The sequence below is a fragment of the Dipodomys merriami genome, unplaced genomic scaffold (assembly GCF_024711535.1).
Source record: "Dipodomys merriami isolate MVZ:Mamm:240054 unplaced genomic scaffold, mDipMer1.0.p SCAF_17, whole genome shotgun sequence".
NCBI classification, from domain to species: domain Eukaryota; kingdom Metazoa; phylum Chordata; class Mammalia; order Rodentia; family Heteromyidae; genus Dipodomys; species Dipodomys merriami.
Window position 1 is genome coordinate 10,430,775 of NW_027203048.1, and position 19,878 is coordinate 10,450,652.

At 37.2% G+C, this 19,878-nt stretch overlaps 1 protein-coding gene across 1 annotated transcript in view; it reads right to left on the bottom strand.

Annotated features, from left to right (window-relative positions):
* The window catches only part of Rbks (ribokinase), a 66,429-nt gene that overhangs the window by 34,058 nt on the left and 12,493 nt on the right, over positions 1 to 19,878 (bottom strand). The window contains exons 2-6 of the mRNA XM_070025284.1: positions 19,354 to 19,486; positions 11,358 to 11,421; positions 10,429 to 10,491; positions 6,775 to 6,939; positions 405 to 496 (exon numbers count right to left, since the gene is read on the bottom strand). Coding sequence (XP_069881385.1) covers positions 405 to 496; positions 6,775 to 6,939; positions 10,429 to 10,491; positions 11,358 to 11,421; positions 19,354 to 19,486 — 517 coding nt within the window. The remainder of the gene's footprint in view (positions 1 to 404; positions 497 to 6,774; positions 6,940 to 10,428; positions 10,492 to 11,357; positions 11,422 to 19,353; positions 19,487 to 19,878) is intronic.

Here is a 19,878-nt window from a genome sequence, read left to right on the forward strand (position 1 = left end):
CAAATTATCTTTAAGGAGTTGTACAAAGAAGTTTCAATTCAACATGTTAGTTTATAAGTACAATGCATCCTGATCAATGTCACTCCTTTATTTTTATTTACTTAATTTGGTAACCCTATATTAGTTATTCCATAGAATGTGAAATAATCTAAAAACAAACACCAATAGTGTGAGGTCTGTGAATGAGCTAAAATGGACTATACCTTGGTAAGTACCAGAGAAAAAAGATTCTCTTAGTAACTACTCTGACTCTAGGACTTACTATTCCATAACACAATAAAGTGAGAAATTGGTTTTCTCTGAATTCACATGTAACCAAATTGATATGGTTAGTCCTGGTTCTTTGCTTTATCCACTTAAGTCTTTTGGCTTGTCATAGAGTGACGAAACCAGTCTATCCATACCTCACTTTCATTGCAGCAGAACACATCTGAGAGGCTATAGAACTGGGGATCTAGGTCAGCGATGGCAGGAGCTGGATTGAACAATGTTTTCACTATGAAGGAATGAGAAAGAGGTTTGATAGTTATTGGTTTTAACATGATGTATTTGCATAGTTAGTAGGAGAAATCCGAGTGCAGTAATTTTCACATTCATCAGTTTAAATATCAACTTAGTTACAGACATAGAGAAACCCTATCTCCATGATAGCCCAGTATCAATTCCTTTTTATTTCCATTTCTTCTGCTTTTCACTTTGAAATATTTCAGTTTTGAAGGCAAACATTAATAGTTATAACCAAGGTGATTACAGACTTAAGGCAAGGACAAGACTATAAAAGTATAATAAGGGTGTTATAGCATGAAAGAACAAGTAAATATGAATAAGCTGGTGACCATTTTTGTGGGTTACTTCAAGTAATATATATATATATATATATATAATGTATATATATTATCCTGTATATCCATTAACAATTATGCCAATACATATGCACAAAAGCTTATATTCTTGGCTTTTGTAAACAATCTTGGAGCATAAAAAAAAAAAAGGCTGTGAAAGGAAGAGAAATTTAAGCAGAGGCCAAGTGTTAGCCAAGACCAGGTAGCTAACAGAAGGATGGATAGGGATAGTAAAAATAGGGAAAGAAGAATATCATAGCCATTTCAGTCACAGAGAGGTATATTTTTCACAGGAGAAAAGGGAGGTGCAGAGAGATGAGGTCATGTGATGAAGGTCATACCCTGTGACATAGGTGATGCTCTTCTAAACTCTTGGGCCTTAAGTTCAGAGTTAGGCCCTCTTAAAAATAGCAGCTTCTCTACATCTGGACTCTATTACAACACATCTATCTATCCCAATCCAATGTAAACCACACATACTATTACTGTATTACTTTAGAAATTACATTTGCAGAAAGTACCATCTTTGTCCTAACACTTATCTATCAGTACTCAAGTAGATTTGGCTGGTCCTTTTTTCTCAACTTGGGTCCACGGACTCACATGTTAAATAATCTCATGTGACTACAGACCCACAGAGGAAAATCCCCTATAATCTTAGAGGCTCTTCCAGAACAGTGGTTATAAACTTTGTTACACATCAGCATTACTAGAATAGCTTATTCAAATGCATGATTTCTGGGCTCCCACTTCAAACCCACTGAACCTCCGTGGGTAGGGTTAAGACCAAGGAATCTATCCACTTACAAGTTCTCCAGGTGGCTCTCACGTGGCTAGCCTGGCAGTGATACATTCTATATGGCTGATGGAGGCAATCCATGACTGCAGTCTGGTGAGGCTATCTAGTCTACTTCTTCATCTTCCTAGGTCTTACTTAACATTTTGGTTCAGTCAGTGGTCTTGTCTAGTACATATTAATACTATTCCCACATTTTTGTTTAGAATGCACAATGTCCACCCACAGAATTTCTATGGTATGTATTTTGGCTGCTCAGGTTTTTGCATGTGGCTATTAGCAGCTGAAATTAGAAAATTGATACAAAAACCCTGTGTAAACTGTAAGTGTTGTATAAATGTAAAGGATTATTACTGTTATTATACTGTCCCTCACACAGCCCAGCACCCCCGCCTGTCCACCCATCTTTCTGCAGGAGTATGTAGCCTGGCAACAATCTCACTGGGCACAATACTGGGTTTGGTCACAGAAGGTATGGACTAATGAGTTGGGATACAGATGAAACAACATTGGCTATGTCTTGACAACTACAGAAGCTAAGCAATAGCATGTATCATTTAACTTATGATATTATTTTCTATATGTCCTCGATGGAAAAGAACTAAAGTGGCACTAAAAGATAATTTGTATCATATTTTGGTGATCTTCTAATCTCAATTATTTATAATTGTTCTTTTGATGTTCTATTTGCTTTGAAATGGATATAAACACAAGAATCAACATGTATAATTTCATCAAAAACAGCTGGAGCATTAGCTCTGTAGGGGATCTACCTCTTTCTATACGGTGGCCTAGTGGCAATGGGGTCTGTGAAGAGACACTGATTTTTAGATGTAGGCACTATCTCTAATACCAATGCTTTCATTTCAGTAAAGACAGGATGAGAGTTCTGAGATAGTGCATTCAAATATGGAAGGAACTTTTTCCTTGGTATTTTAGTAACTGGTAAATCATCTAGCTAAGCAATGTGTTTAATTCAAGTTTACTACTTCTAATTAGAAAAGATAAGGGAGCTGTGGCAATATAAACTCAGAGGTGGTGTTACTGCTTTACTTGAAGACACAATAATGGTGATTAGCACATATGTTGTCTCATCTGCCTCATTGGCAACGGGCAAACAATGCTCAACAGGTTATTTGCTTTTGTGATCTGCCTATGGTGACATCAATGGGATTTATAAGTGCTCATCTCTATTCTTGTTTCATAGAAGAACACAAATAAGTCTAGAGAAACATAAGACTGACCAGTATTGGTCTATAGAAACGAGTCATGGAGCCAGGCGCCAGTGGCTCACGCCTGTAATCCTAGCTACTCAGGAGGCTGAGATCTAAGGATCGAGGTTCAAAGCCAGCCCGGGCAGGGAAGACTGTGAGACTCCTATCTCGAATAAACCACTAGAAAACTGGAAGTGGCGCTGTAGCTCAAGTGGTAGAGCACTCGCCTTGAGCTGAAGAGTGCAGGGACAGGGCCCAGGCCCAGAGTTCAAGCCCCACGACTGACCAAAAAACAAAACAAAACAACAAAAAACAAACAAACAAACAAAAAAAGTCATGGATTTTTTTGACTGATTCTTATTCAAAGCCATTCTTCATAGTTCCCAAACAAGTGCTTCTCCTTTCTTTATAGCATTTTTTATTCATCTGGGAAATGAAGACACACACACACACACACACACACACACACACACACACACACACACACGCACACACACACGCACACGCACACACACGCACACACACACACACGCACACACACACACACCTACCTACCTACCTACCTATAGTGTAGAGTCTAAATTGCATCTGACTGGTATCTACCAAATAAGATCTAGTTGATCTACTAGAGAACGCTGCCTGAGGGGTAGTTCTGGACAGAAGTGGGATTGTGCAAATGTGCTTGTGTGTATTGAGTGTGTGCTACATTGTCATGTGTGGGGACATATTGCTGGAAATGTTCTGGGGCTTCTCTGTTTCTGAAACAGCCAAAACACTCATGATGGATAGCATTAACTTTTAACATTTATTTTTCTCTAGATACTCTTCATGAAGGCTCAATTCCTTGACACCAGTAGCATGTGGCACTTTGTTTTGAAGTGGGGTCTAGGACCAGCCCTTTGGCATGGAGTCTGAAATCCTGTCATGATATTTGCCAAACCACTAACTTAATCTGTCTAAGACTCAGTCTCCTCACTCATTTCCAATCTAAGAGAACAATGCGTATCTATCTTGTGTGTGTGTGTGTGTGTGTGTGTGCACACGCGTGAGTTGTGGGGCTTGAACTCTGGGCCTGGGTGCTGTCCCTGAGCTCTTTAGCTCAAGGCGAGTGCTCTACTACCTGGGCCATAGTACCATTTCTGGTCTTCTGGTAATTAATTGGAGGTAAGAGTCTCATGGACTTTCCTTGTCTGAGCTGGCTTTGAACCTTGATCCTCAGATCTTAGCCTCTTGAGTAGCTAGGATTACAGGTGTGAGCCACCGACACCTGGCCTATCCTATTTTTGACACAGATGTTTGAAGGATCCAAGAAAGAACTTTATAAATGTAACATATCACTTCTTCCAATATTAATATATAGTATCTTTCCTTATCTATGTTTTTGTTTTTTTTTTATAGATTCATCACAGATTCAACCGGGTTCTGAAAATATTAAATGGAAAATTCCAGAAGTAAAAAGTTTACAAATTTAAAATTGCACATCATTCTGAGTCATCCGATGGGATCTTATGCCATCCCACTCCATTCCATGTGGGACATGAATCATCATTCTCTCCAGCGGGCCCACTTTATGTATACGCTGCTGGTGTTAGCCACTCAGTGGCCGTCTTACTTATCAGATCAGTTGTCTGGGTACTGCAGTGTTTATGTTCAAGTAGCCCTTATTTTTCTCAATAATGATTCCAAAGTGCAGGAGTTATGGGACTGACAATTCAAGATATTCCAAAGACAATTAAGTGTTTCCTTTAAATGAATTTTGTAAGGTAAAAATGAATCTTCAATCCATAAAGTGGTCAAAAAGGAAAAAGAAAATTGTGCTAAATTTATTAAAGCTCAAATTGCAAAGGTTATCGTCACAATGTGTGGTAAATACTTAGTTAAGATGGAACAGATCCTAAATTACAGAGTTCAGTGCTACTGGAAATTTAAGTCATTTACTGTGGGTCTTGGGACAGATCTCTGATAAGAAGGAAATACTACTATATAGGAAAGCGCATGTTGAATCTGACACACTGCTCTTAGCAAAAAATGTGAAGGAGTCTGTGTGGCCTATGATCCATCTCTGCCTAACCTTCTTAATTTCTTCAAGTGGCAGGTGACAGAGGAAGCATTGCTGCATTCTACCCAAATGACATGCCAAGTCAGGGGGGCCTGTCACATCAGTATTATTCTGACCTCACCTGTGAAAGGTTAGCTCCTCATCTGTGGTGGCTGTACTTTCCTCTCCTCCATAAGCTGGGTAGGTTAACAGGTAACTAGACTAGGACAGAAGAAACAGCATTTTCTGAGAAGCTAGGGACAGTAGGAAAAAAGATGTTACATGAGATGATCTACACAAAGCAAGTGTAGAGAGGCATGCTGTATTCACATTACCCAACTGAGATGGGTGAAGTGCAGAAAATGCTTACCATGAGCATTAGACTCTATCTGTGTGACACTTTTGAGAAAATGTAACCAAATAGATTTTGGCTTAGAATTCTTTCTGACAGCTTTGAGTCCATTAAAAATACAGTAAATGTCAGTGAGAATTTGCCATGGCATGTTGTTTTGCCAAGAGGAAAATTTGTTAAATCAAGATGCACACTGTAAAATTCTCCACAAAATCACTTCAGTGATTTATTTTCCATTTATTGCTCTACAGAACACTATACATTTGAGAGAAATCACTTATATAGTGCAAACTTACCCATGGGGGTGGGGGGGTGAGGTGGGGGGGTCTACCCACTATACACATACTCTGTTCTTTTTCTTCTTTTCTAGTTTTTAATCTTGCCAGTGAAAGTTTTATCTGGAAAAGTCAATGTGATTCTCTATTTTTTCTTTTTTTTTCTTATAAGTTATAGAATTAATGCCACAATATCTATTAATGCCACAATAAGCTATTCTTATATTGGCTACTTTTTGTTTTGACCAAATAGTGCTAGGTTAAGATAATTGTTGTTTTGAGATAGTCTCACTATATATCTCAGACTGACCTTGAACTTGCTATGTAGCTGTGGATGATTTGGAACTTGTGGTTTTCCTACTTCTATCACCTAAATGCTGAGATTATAGTTGTGTGCCACTGTGCTCATCTATCAAAACTTTGAGAGAGAAGAATTTACTGGTGCATATTATAATGTGCTTGGCATCATATTTTACAGGCAGAACTACATAATTGTGCTATGACCACAAAGCTAGCAAGGGATTCTAACTAAGAAGATGCTTTTTCCACTAGGCAATAAAAAGAAAAAAATAATGAACAAAAAACTACTTGACTTTAAAAATGGTGTTCATGTGTTAATTTTCTGGGAGTTAGAAAGGGAGAATCTGTGGGAGAACAGATGAATTAAGCTTACTGGTTAGTGGTGATCACTGTTGGGTGATGGGTCTTATCATATAGTTCTGCTTCCCTTACTGGTTTGAAAATTCCCAAAGTCAGAGGCTGAACATAAGAGTTACTTAACAGACATTGACAACATAAAATTTTTTTACATATAATTATTTTTGTTTCTTGAAAAGATGATAAGTTTTGCAAAAAGGAAAGAGAACAAATCATTGATCCTAGAGATGTTTATTAAAGTACAACTGGCAGTGATTGGATATCACATACAGTTTAACCTTTGTTTCTCAAGATATAACACTCACTGCCTAGGGTGTTACCTTGGACAATGGCCTGCTTCACAGAGTCTGTTTAAGCTCTGTATCATTTCTGTTAACTAGATTACAGATTTAGAATTTAGGGATATTGGATATGCTACTCATGTTATTTTTTACCCTATTTGTAAGTTTTTCTAACATTATCAAGAACTATAACACAGTGAATCTCACAGATGGAAGAAAGAATATTTTACTACACAGTATTGCTAAACTTGAAAGGTTAACTTTAATTAAGATAGTGATAAAAGCTTTTACATAAAAAATGACAAATATGTTAAATTACCTCCATTGCTGTGGGCCATTGTCAGGGCTTCCAAAGAAGTTGCTGGAGTTATTTCTAGTTGGCAGATCATTACTTTGGCTCTGCTAATGACATTGGCTGCCTCCTTCAGATCGTCAGTATTCAAAAGTAAATTTGCTCCAGCCACTATGACGATGATATTCTGGCCTATAAAGAAATGCTACATATTTATATGATAGCCAGACAAAGCCAAGTGATGTTATTCTGCAATGTTACAATCATCTTACAGAGTCATTATACAAAATGTGTTGTATTAATTTTAAAATTTCTAGGGCATCTAGGTCCTGAATTATGTTTTCAATATTGCTGAGATTAGAAATATTCTGATTTCTTTCTCATCTCTTCTTCCTCCTTTTCTTCTTCCTCCCTTCCTCCTTCCTTTCCTTCCTTCCCTTTCCCTCCCTTCCTCCCTCCCTCCCTCCCTTCTTTCCTTCCTTCCTTCCTTCGTCTCACTATTTTGTCCAGGCTGTGCTTGAACTCTGGGCCTGAGCACTGTCCCTCAGCTCTTCAGCTCAAGGCTAGCACTCTACCACTTGAGCTACAGTGCCACTTCCAGTTTTCTGGTGGTTTTTATTGGAGATAATAGTTTCACGTAATTTCCTGCCCAGGCTGGCTTTGAACTGTGATCCTCAGATCTCAGCCTCCTACGTAGCTAGGATTACAGGCATGAGCCACCAGCGCCCGGCTTCTTCTTTTTTTTTTTTGAAAAGGAGACAGTCTCACTATTTTGTCCAGGCTGGTTGAGAATTCCTGGGTGAAAGTCATCCTTCTGTCTCTACTTCCCAAGTAGCTAGGGCCAGAGGAATATACCACTATGCCTCAGTTATTCTAATTATTTCAGGAAAAAATTTTATTAATATTTTTGTACATAAAAATAATAATTGAGAAATTATTTTTTTGAAATTATAATCTGTTTTTAAGATTTATTTTATGGAAAATGGCTAATACAATGTACATATTAAAGACCTTGAATTCTAAATGAGAGATACAGATATGAGTACAAACAGGAATAAACCTGTATAATACTAAAAACTAATACTCTATAGTATACAAACAGTTCATGTTAGTGTCCAAGATACTCTATTATGTTATTCTGTTCATTGAAACATTATATTTAGGAGATCTGACAGAAAATATACTAGGTAAGGAAGAGAGAAGGATACTTGCTTATAATGTATCAGACCAAACAGAAAACACAGGACTAAGGAATCTGATATTCTTGGTATACTTGGACCCACTCTAGCCCTTAGATACTTATATAGAGTCTAAGGTGGTAATGTATCTTATCTGTCAGGTGACCTCTTTTTTTTTTTTTTTTTGGTTGGTCCTGGGGCCTGAACTCTGGGCCTGGGTACTGTTTCTCAACTCTTCATCTCAAGGCTAGTGCTCTATCACTTGAGCCACAGCACCACTTCCGGCCATTTCTACTTATGTGGTGCTAGGGAATCGAACCCAGGGCCTCATGCATTCCAGGCAAGCACTCTACCACTGAGCCACCTTCCCAACCCTTGGTGACCTCTTAAGAGCTACGTTGTCCAACATGGTAGTCACAATAGCAAGGTAATTATCAAACACTTGAAATACAGCTACTCTGAATGGAGATTTGCTTCAAGTATAAAATATACAGTGGATTTCAAAGATAGTTTGAAAAAAAGGTAATAAAATAGCTTATTAATTTTTCAGCAACATCTAAAATGCTAATTTTAAAACAAAAGTTAATTACATGTTGAAATGTTAGACTCTTAGATATACTAAGTTAAATAAATACATTGTCAAAATTAGATTTACTTGTTTCTTTTTACTTTTAGAATATGACTACTGGACAATTTTAAATCACACATGTGGCTTGATTTTCTTTTCCTTTTTACATTTTGTGTGGGTCCTGGGGCTTCATCTCAGGGGCTAGGCATTGTCCCTAAGCTTTTTCTGTTCAAGGCTAGTACTCTACCACTTTGAGCCACAGTGCCGCTTCCAGTTTTCTGGTGGTTTACTAGAGATAGGAGTCTCATGGACTTTCCTGCCTAGGGCAGCTCTGAACTTCAATCCTCAGGTCTCAGCCTCCTGAGTAGCTAGGATTCCTTTTATAGGCATGAGCCATTCGTGCCCTGCTTTAGCTTTTTGTTCTCAAGTCTAGTGCTCTTCTACTTGACACAGCTGTACTTCTATGGTTTAAATTTTATTTCTACAGGGTAACATTGCAGGAATGAGTTACAGCAGGCATTTTTTGTGCTCCAGGCTACTCATGCTGATCTTGTATAGACATGACCTAAAATTACCTCTCAACATGGAACAAATTCTAGCCTATCATCTTACCACAGATGTGTTTGTTGGCCATGTGGAGGACTTAATAGAATAGGGAGGATGGTTCAGCATAAACTCAACCTCAGTCCTGGAAAAATTCAAAGTATCCACTTGCTGAAAGACAGCATCTCTATTTCTTTTCTCCATCAGTGACTTCATTCTCTCGGCTGGAGTCACTACAGACTAAATCTGCATTCCTAGACTGACCTTGGCTGCTGAGCAATGTGCCTAAGACTATAGCTATAGCTGTCTGTGGACCAAGTCATGTGGCTGGTTTGCTCATGCCGCTGGTTTAACTTGTTAAAATGGCATTCTGTGTGTATTCTCCCCCTCACTTAAAGGAGTTGACTGTCCCATCTTTTTGTATTTGTTCTAGCACTTTTACAATTTATGCTCTTGAGGGCATTACCATACTATAAACTAAGCAAAGTCTACTATAATAGGCACATGATATATGTTAAATAATACCTTTGCATGGAAAAATGTAGATTTTGTTTCACTGGTAAGGGAGAAAATCCTTAGAATAAAATATGAAGTTTAAGACAAGAAATGAGCTGCTGTTGACATTACTCATTACTTATGACATGACTTAAAGCTACACAGATTTTCTATTATTACAACAAAACTTCACTTTTTTTGTGGTGGTACTGGAGTCTGAACTCAGGGCCTCAAGTTTGCTGGGCAGATGTTCTACCCATTGAGACAAGGCCTCTGGCAGAGAGAGAGAGAGAGAGAGAGAGAGAGAGAGAGAGAGAGAGAGAGAGAGAGAGAGAGAGAGAGAGAGAGAGAGAGAGAGAGAGAGAGAGAGAGAGAGAGAGAGGGAGAGAGAGGGAGAGAGGGAGAGAGAGAGAGAGAGAGAGTGTGTGTGTTTGCGTGCGCGTGTGTACTTTTTGTTTAAAGAACAGGCAAAATTGATACTGACAATAAGTTAAATGCAATTAGTTGCTGCATTTGCTTAATAAATGCTCTATGAATAAGATTCTTCAAACCTTGTTTTGCAGTTATTTACATGTCTTTACTTAGTGTAATGGAAATGACATACATATTTGACTACTTTTAGAGAAAAATCGCAATTCTGAGTTGACATGGAAGGTAAAGGGGTTATTATGGGATATAAATATTTTTGTAGGCAACTATGCTGCTTCCTGTATGTCAGATGGACAATTTTATATTTAATGATCAACATAGGTAGTATAAGGTATTGGAAACATTTGTATTGGGGTTGGAAAAGTCGCACTTTAGGGTCTGGCAAGGAGGTTGGTAGGAATAGGGTAAAAACTAGTTTTGGAAACAATCTGTTTCAGGAAATGGCACTCCAATATGTGAAACACATACCTTCATTATTGACAATTATAGAAGCAGCTCCTGTAGCAGCATCTTTAGTCTGATATGTAAATTCTACAAGAAAAAAATTAAAATCATGTACATACAGCCTGGCAGGGATAACTTATTTTAACAATTTCAATGTGATATTAATTCTTGGAAAAACTTTTTAACCTTTAACCATCTGGAAAAAGTTAAAAAATAAGGAATTAGTGCTAATTTATACCTATCACCTATACAATGAGGAAAACTGGCATCTTTACATTTAGTGGCACCTTTCCTCTGCATTAGTAACAACTCATGAAACCACCCTAACTTGCAGTCGCTCCAAATTATTCATAGTTGTATACATAAGCACGTTTTGATACCAACTTATTTATATTTTCTATCAAAAGAAATGACAGACTTGACATATAAAAACAAAAGGTTAAACATACAAAATAAACTGATTTCTCAAACTTCCATTTCATCAAGAACCATGGTTCCCTTTGTAAATAGCAATGCTAATCAGGCAGCCTTGGACAGCACCAAAGTGCTCAGACTAGAGTCAAAAGATCTGCCTTCTATTCCTGACTAACTAGCTATATGTGCTCAGAAAAATCACAGAACTTCTGTGACCCTCAATGTTCTCTTCTGTGATAATAATCCAGTCTTGGGGCTATAATATTCAATGACTTTTCTTAAATTATCTTTTGGAAATGCAGGTATGTTATCATTCATCACATATACATGACTTGAAGGTTTGTAACCTTCCCATCTGGAAGAATGTGTGTGAAAGGATTACCAGAGGACATTCAAGCAAGATCAGGCAAAGCTATGTATAAAATTTCGCTGGGTGTTAGGTAGGACCTAATAATTCTGTTCTGTGTTAAATTTCTCTTGTAAGAAGATGGATCACAGAAGAAAGTATAAACATTAACTTTAAAAATATGAAGTTTTACCTGTAGAAATACCATTCTGTTTTAAGTTTTCTATATAATCATTGCCAAAAGAATCTTTGCCAACCTGTACCAAAGAAATGATGAATATTAGATCTTTTACACTTAGAAAAATGCTACAATTTGGTTTTTAGAATAGTTAGCATTTTAAAAGGGCACATCTGCCCAGTACTTTATAAACATTAACTAATTAATCTTCTTAATGTAAGATGTTAGGCTTGATTTCAACCCAAAGAATTGTTATATACTGTATTAATGTTTTACTTATATCCTACTGAAAATGTGAAGCAGTTAATGATGGCCACAAAACCATAGTTTCATTCTCCTTTTGATCTATTTCTTTAATAATTTCTATTGAGGTAGAACTGTTCACAATGATCAATCTTCAGTATTTAGGAAGAATATGTGTTCATACTTCATTATAAACAAGAGCAATAATTTCTTACTAGCAGAATTAAAAATAAAGAACATTCAACAGGAAGTGTTGTCATGGAGAGTAGTTCCTCTTGGAAGGGGCTCATGGACCAAAGGTTTTCCTTAAAGGAGGTGGGCTAATTATTTGGCAGGTAATACAAGAGTATCCAATTTTGCAGGCCAATTATCCAACTAGAAGCAGTTCTTTGCTCCCTCTTTATCTTTTCTTTTGAAAAAAGGTTTCACTATGTAGCCTAGGCAGCCTTTGAAGTCCCTATCCTCCTGCCCAACCCTCTTAAGTGCTGGGATTATAGGCGTGCACCTCACAGGGCTTCTTCCATTTTCTTCCCTCTATTACTGGTAATTAAACCCAGGGTCTTGTGAATTCTAGGCAAACACTACCACTGAGTTAGTTATATCCTCAACCCTCTTATCTTTTATAACATTTAATTCTTTTCCAAAAGCAATCAAAGCATTACACATTTGAGAAAACATACACATATTGTAGAGATTAAGAAAAGGCCATTCCTAGACTTGTAGGGTCTAATAGAAATCAGAACAATGAAATTTCTCTTCCTTCTATTGTAATATTATGCAGGCAAAGTCTGTTAAAGGTGAACATCAAGTGCAGCCCTGATAAATGGAGGTGATAATATACAGATTAGAAAGAGTAAGGATTAGGAAGAATTGTTGTGGCAGAGAAAATGTTAATTTCAAGGGATAATAAGAAACAGAAACAACCATAAGACTAAGTAGCATCAGAGGTGTAATTAGGAAGGGATTTTATACTTGAGGAATTGCATTTTGGAGGCCTGCTGCAGTTGTATTCCAGAGTCTGCCATGGCTATTTTGATCAGGGAATTACTAGATTGGCTGTAGCCCCCAGTGATGGTTATAGTTCCAGCCTTATTCTAATTGGGATTTCCAAAAATGTGTCTTTCTGGCCTTCTAAACTGTATGTGACAAGTGGAAGAATAAAGTTTGCTTTTGCTGTCGTTGACCTTGTTAAAAGTAAAAATCTAGTACCTAAAGGGATAATGGAAAATTAATCATACTGCTAAGGATTAAGAGATGTCAACTCTAGCTCCATTAACAATGCATTTAGGTCATAGTGGTATACTAGAAAAAATAAAAGAAACACTAAAAAGACTAAAAACAGAAAGTATGATTTTAGGGAAGTCATGTAACTTGCATCCGTAACAGGAAAGTTCCAGCAAGTTTTCTCTAACAATAAAATAAATTCCATGAATGCACACTGGTGGCTCATGCCTGTAATCCCAGCTACTCAGGAGGCTGAGATCTGAGGATCGTGGTTCAAAGCCAGCCTGGGCAGGAAAGTTCCCAAGAGACTCTTATCTATAATTAACCACTCAAAAAACTGGAAGCAGAGCTGTGGCTCAAGTGGTAGAGTGATGGCCCTGAGTTCAAGCCCTACAACTGACAATCAACAACAACAAAAAAGTGTAAAGGATTAAGTAAGGCTTCAGTGCTATCTTTCTCCTTTTCCACAGGACACTGAGGCTGTAATTGGCTGTAACTCTCAGGGAAAGAGGCAGGGCTGCTTGGATTCAGTCTTTTTTTTTTACTTTTTGTGGGCCTGATGCATACTAGACAAGTGTTCTATTGAACTACATCTCTCACTCTATTAAATTCTAGTTTCTTTTGGGCTCCCTATTTTTGCACAAAAAAGTTGAAACACGTGCATAGGTATTTTGGGGATTGGATTCCTCTTATTATTCTAATGCAACATATTCATTAATGATTTGGCATAACTAATACTGTAAATGTAATCATTTAGCCTGGTCTAATACTGCTCGGTGAATTCATTTATCCTGTTACTCTTATGAGAATGTCAACAACTGAGAGCATATCTGGGCCTTGGCAACCACCCTGAAGTGTTCAGTGGCTCTAACTCAAATTAATGTAGACAAGAAGAAATGGAGACTCATGTCTTGTTTTTAGATGGTCCTTTCTCCTTCTGTCTTACCAGTTGTGCAGATACATTCAATGCTATATGAAAGAATGCTATCTTCACCAATTTCTTATCCCTAAAACCTTGGATGTGTTCATTAATTTATATTTCTAGACTTAACCTTTTTTTTTTCCTTCTTCTTTTAATTCTGGGGCTGAAACTAGGGCTTTGGATATATGCTAGGCAAGTGCAGTACCACTGAACTACAAGTCCCCTCTGGACTGACTTTAAAGAAAGTTGAGGATCACATAGTGACACACCCAGCACTAAGGAGGACCGAAGGACTGCAAGTTTAAGGCCAATCTAGAGTATACAGTATGACCCTGTCTAAAAAAGAAGCAAACTAAAAAAGTTGAGAGAAGTATCCATCTTCCAATCCTGTTTGCTTTCTTGAACAAAATTTCAGCTTCTTTCTCAGTTATTGGAAATTGATACCCAGAAGTGAAAGCATGTAAGCAAAGATTTTTTTTTAATCCTGCTATTGAGAACTAAGTGACAGTATCTTGCAAAACACAGTGAAAAACACAAATGGGGCTCCTTATAAAGTATTAATGGATTCAGGACTATTAAAAAGGAATATCTGGAAGCTTCTGTTTTCCAGGTCATACTTTGGCCATCAAATAGATAAGAAATCTTCAAATGTAAGCATCTTGGCCCTGAGGCAAATGGTGCATATGGTAGTCTGGAAACTTGGAATCTAATTTCAGTTCTGCCATTATCAAACTAATTAAAATTCTTTGCATTTTGCCTCAAATTGTTCCATCTGATGCAGGCTGTAGGGTGGGACTGGTGTCAGTTCTCTCTGGTTCTTCAAACTGGCTATACACTAACATGTCCTATGGAGCTTATAAAAATCCTGATGCTTTGGTTATATTCCAGACCAATTAAATCAGGTTCTGTGTAAGTGGGACCTGGCATATTCTCTAGGTGACTGCAATGTGTGGTCTAGGTTCAGGACCACTATCTTGCAGGGTTAAGAGCTGGGGCAGTGTTTGTTAAAAGCATGTAAGTAGATGGTGTGTGTTGGTAAATTAAGTGTGAGATAAAGAAATGTTGCCTGCAGAAATTGCTGGGGTGAAGGGTCCAGTAGCTCCCAGACTGAACTCAAGACATGGACAACAAGAGATTTCATTGGCTTGTATTTGCTAAATCCAGTCTTAATTTGAAGTGGGTCAACTTCTTGCTTCTAGTTTCCAGAGCTCCTATATAGCAAATATAATTAGGTTTTTCTAATTTTCAGGTGGTCAGAAGAAATGTACTAATAGCTTGACAATGCCACTTGACTGTGTCAGAATAAATGTGAGCACTCAAATTGCACCTGTTTTTCAAGCATCATGTTAAGTCTACCTTCCCTATTTTGGCTCTTATTAATCATTTCATTTCTAGAATTCTACAATATCCCTAATCAACATCATAATTAATGCTATCTTACATTGTTTTAAATTCCATATTTCTAGTTTAGGCTTCTTAGAAGTTTAATGGAAACTCTAGCCTGAAATATATTGATCCTTCCTGAGGCTTGCCATACTGAAGGTGTTCCATTAGGATCTGATCATCTAATCTTAGTTGCCCTTTTGTCCATTTTCCTTAGACACATTTTGTTCTAGAAGGGATATGGCTACAAACACTTGGAGTGTTAATGGTACAGCTGTAGAAAGGTCCTAACTAGATTTTAACTCAAACAACACTCTTGAAGACTCTCTCATGATCCTCTAGCTGCAGCAGAGTGGTAATTCTGGGAGAAAGATTCTTAAGAGTTTACAAAATCGGAAAATTCCAGCTAAAAGCAGCAAGGTAAAGATCATCTATGGACAAGAACTTAAGCCAAGCCAATTCACAGAGCCAAAATGGGCCTCGGCAAATCTCAGGCTGTTCTGACAACACTGTGGAACAGAACCATCCAACAGAACTTTTTGTAATGATGGCATGATCTGTGTCTCCCCTGTTGGAAAATGAAATGTAGCCTGTGTGCCTGAGGAACTAAAATGTTAAATTTTATCGGAATTACACTTAAATCTAGATATCCAAACAAGGCTGGTGGCTACTGAACTTGACAATGTGGCAAGACTCATAAAAGGCAGAAAAGCACGTGGTGAATGGGGAGCAAGAGCACTTCTTCTAGCTAAGGGTGATGAGGTATATCTTTACTTTGACCACCAAAGGCTCTTCTGGCAGTGAGAGAGGGTCTCAATTTGGCTTTCAGGTTCCAGAACTTGACTCCATGCTAAGGATGGTAACTTCAGTTGGCATTATAAGAAATTTTTATTTTTCAGACTGATTGAAGGCTGTTTTTTAGGCTTAGAATAAAATCTGACATTCTCTAGTAATTCTATCCTTCAACATACATCTAAGGTAAAAAGAAAACTTCAAGATAGCTTATCCAATGCCATATGAAATACATATCCTTCTGAAGAAGTTATCACATATATTAAAAGTGGTTAATAATTTTCAAAAAGAATACATGAAAACATAATCAAAACTAAAGCTAGGCTTGATGACATTTGATCTCTGTGATTACAGATCTTGTATAACTTTTCAAGAGCTTGTGGATTGTAATGAACAGCTTCTTAAGGAGACTGTTATATTTGTTGCCATACAACAAAACCCTTCATATTAACTTTTTAACTTGTCATTAGCGGTTTTATTAAAAAGGAATATATAAAATACCGTTACTTAATCATGATAGTGATTTAAATTCTAGATAAAGATGTAATTACCTTAATAGTAACTTTTAAGGTACAAAGTTAATGCTACAATCACCATTATTAGGTCTGGTTGTCTGAGGGTAGTGCTAGGTTTGTAATGTGTTTTACCTGAAGTTTTCTTATCCTTTATTGTGTAGATAAACTCCACTGTGGAGCAAATATTAGATGATAAATCAGGGCACAGTAGATGTGTAGAACTTTCCAAATTATTCAGGTGCTAACATAAACCACGCTACAAAGATCTGAATTAAAAGTACCTTTGCTTCAATCAATCTCCTACCTGGAACATGTCTCAAAACATAGCTAAGCAACCTGTCTTCTTTTCCTCTCATATCTACTCTACAGTTTCATGATTAATTTCCCATTATCAGTTCCAAAATATTTCTATTTTGTCTTTCTCTCATTGCCTCAAATTCACAGACCTAAAACAAAACCAATCTCAAAATCTTAAGAACTGGATGAGATCCAAGGGGACATCTAATCTTGGCTTTAATGGCTATATGAATAACTTCTATGAAGCTTCCAATAGAGATTCTCCAATCTCTCCATTCATGCCTTTAGCTCCAGGAAACACCCTTCTTCTTAAGACTGCCATATTAGGTACCTAGCTTCCGATAGTAACTCTATGTCTAGGGTTTCCCAGACAGGAAATTATATCATTTTTCTTCCAGTTCCTGAGTCATCTTTAGTGCTATATGAAACTCCATAGATCTAATCAAGTATGGGGTAGATCAAGTCTAAAAATTTTCATCTGTTTTCTTGTAGCCCCATATTTCCTAAAGCAATCACTGATTGATTATATTGATATTTTACATCTATCAAGAACTTAACCTTAAACTAGTGGTTGGATAAAGAAAGTAGTACATATGTACAATGAAGTATTACTCAGCCATGAATAATGAAATTATGTCATTTGAGGGAAAATGAGATAGAACTGGAGATGATCACATCCTGTAAAATAAGCCAAGCTCTGAAAAATAAATGTTGCATGTTTTCATTATATGCAGATTTTGGTTAAAAATTAATATAACATGATTATAAAAATGGAATTTTTGGGGGAGAAAGGAGAGGATGGATGGAGGTACATAATAGAGTTTTTAATATATGACAATAGCACAATAAAATCCACCAAAAACTATAAAAAGAAAGAGGGGAGAAGCCGGGCACTGGTGGCTCGTGCCTGTAATCCTAGCTATTCAGGAGGCTGAGATCTGAGGATCACAGTTCAAAGCCAGCCTGGGCAGGAAAGTCTGTGAGACTCTTATCTCCAATAAACCACTGAAAACCAGAAGTGGTGCTGTGGCTCAAGCTGTAGAGTGCTCGCCTTGAAGAGCTGAGGGATAGCACCCATGCCCAGAGTTCAAGCCCCACCGCCGACAAAAAGAGGAAAGAAAGGAGGGTGATTAGGAACAGTAACATAGATGGGGTGTTTATAAAAGTACATTATGTGCAAGTTGTAAATACTGCGATGAAACTCCTTTGTAGAATTAATACTGACAAAATTTAAAAGAACTCAACCTTAGCAACTTAAGAGTTCCTTACTTTAAATCTTACGTTTTATGAGATGTTTTTGATTAAATAGCCATGCCAGAATTATAGCATGTTAGTCACAAATTAGAAATACAGCTACAGTTCATCAGCAGATAAAGTGCTAATTGTACAGCTTACTCATGGGTTAAAGACTCCTGTGGAGTGAAAAGTGCTGTATGCAAGGAGAAATGACATTTCAGAGAAATTCTGGGTAAAACTTCAGAGGAGAGGAATCCTTCTTATACATTTCTTAGGTTTTGCTTTTCTCTAGTGTGTATACCCAGTTTAGCTATCCATATGTCTATATTTCTCTATATTCTATCACTTTAAAATAACAAAAAGGATGAAAAATTTAAACTCTGATAGTCAATTTCACGTATTTTCAGATTATTTCAGTAGGGTAGATACAAATAGGTTTACTGAATGTTAAATAGGCTTTCTGTACACACTTGAAAATAGAAGTATGCCAAAGTATGAGTTGTATGGACTTCATTAAGCCTTAGTTTCCTTTCTGACTGAAGATAGGGAACTGAAAGAAAATGATTGAGTGATGAGTAAATCATCATTGACTAGGCTGTTTACGAAAGCTGTGTTGCTGTGGTACAACTTGCTAAAGACAGGATGACTATGCTTTTGTTTAGAAGCTAGAATATAGACACCCACTAGAGAAGGCTGATTCTCCTCACTCTGCACATCTGAGTTAGAAAGACACAACATTCAGGGGATGAAGTTTATGTATTTGAGAACTGCTACCTCTCAAAGGAGTCAGTGAGGTAGAAAGGAATATAAAGGATAAGGAAGATTACTCTCTTTAATGTAGATCTTTAAAAATGAACCTTCAAAACAGTTAAAAAAAGTTATTCAAAGGTACACAAGTATACACGTTAATTGTCTTCCACTTTACAATTGCCAAGACAATAGAAACAGCCCAAGTATCCACCAAACATTCATTGATAAATAAACAAATTATGGTATATTTATACAATGGGTATAATTTGGCCATAAAAAGAAATACTGCCACATGCTGCAAGGTGGATAAATCTTGAAAACATTATGCTAGGTTAAAGAAGCCAGATATAAAATGTCATGTATTACATATTCCATTTATATGACATCCAGAATAGTTAAATCTATGGAGACAGAAGGCAGATTGTAATGTTCAGAGCCCATGAGGAGGAGGACAGATGAAGAAACTGCTTAAAGGGGAAGAAGTTTGAGTTTGGAATGAGGACAATGATCTGGATAGAAGTGGTGGTTGCACAGCCCTAAATGTACTAAGTTGGTCATTTTATAGTGGTTAAGGAGAATAGAAATAACGAACTCATCTTAAAACTAGAGTCATTTCTCTAGAATCCTCTCCACCGTGTTTTATGCTTACCTTGCACACCAGGGATGTCTTTGCTCCAAGCCTAGCAGCTTGGACACACTGGTTGGCACCTTTCCCTCCAAAGCCAATAAAAAACTTATGTCCGTGGATGGTTTCTCCAGTTTTTGGCAAACGAGAAGTTAGACTATTATAATTGAAAAGGAAAGGAAAAAAAAGTATATTGGTAATTACCATCAATTTTTTTAAGGAGAAGAACTGTTATCAGATGGGGCTCTGATTAATCTTAGAACTGGAAGCTGCCAGCCAGATGATGGCTTTTCCTTTAAGACACACAGGAGTTTGCACCATCACTAAAGATGCATTTCTCCTCAGGAGTTTCTGTCTCCCTCACAGCCCACTGTTGTAGCTTGACTTTAGATGTCAATTCCTGATGTCTGTTCCACATCAGGGTTATTTATGGCTACCTCTGTTTTATACTCATCTTCCTAATACCCGGCCCAGAGCTATAGTCACAGCAGGATTTAGTAAATGGGATGAAGTCAATTCATGCTTCTTTATTGGTCTATCTGGTTTCCT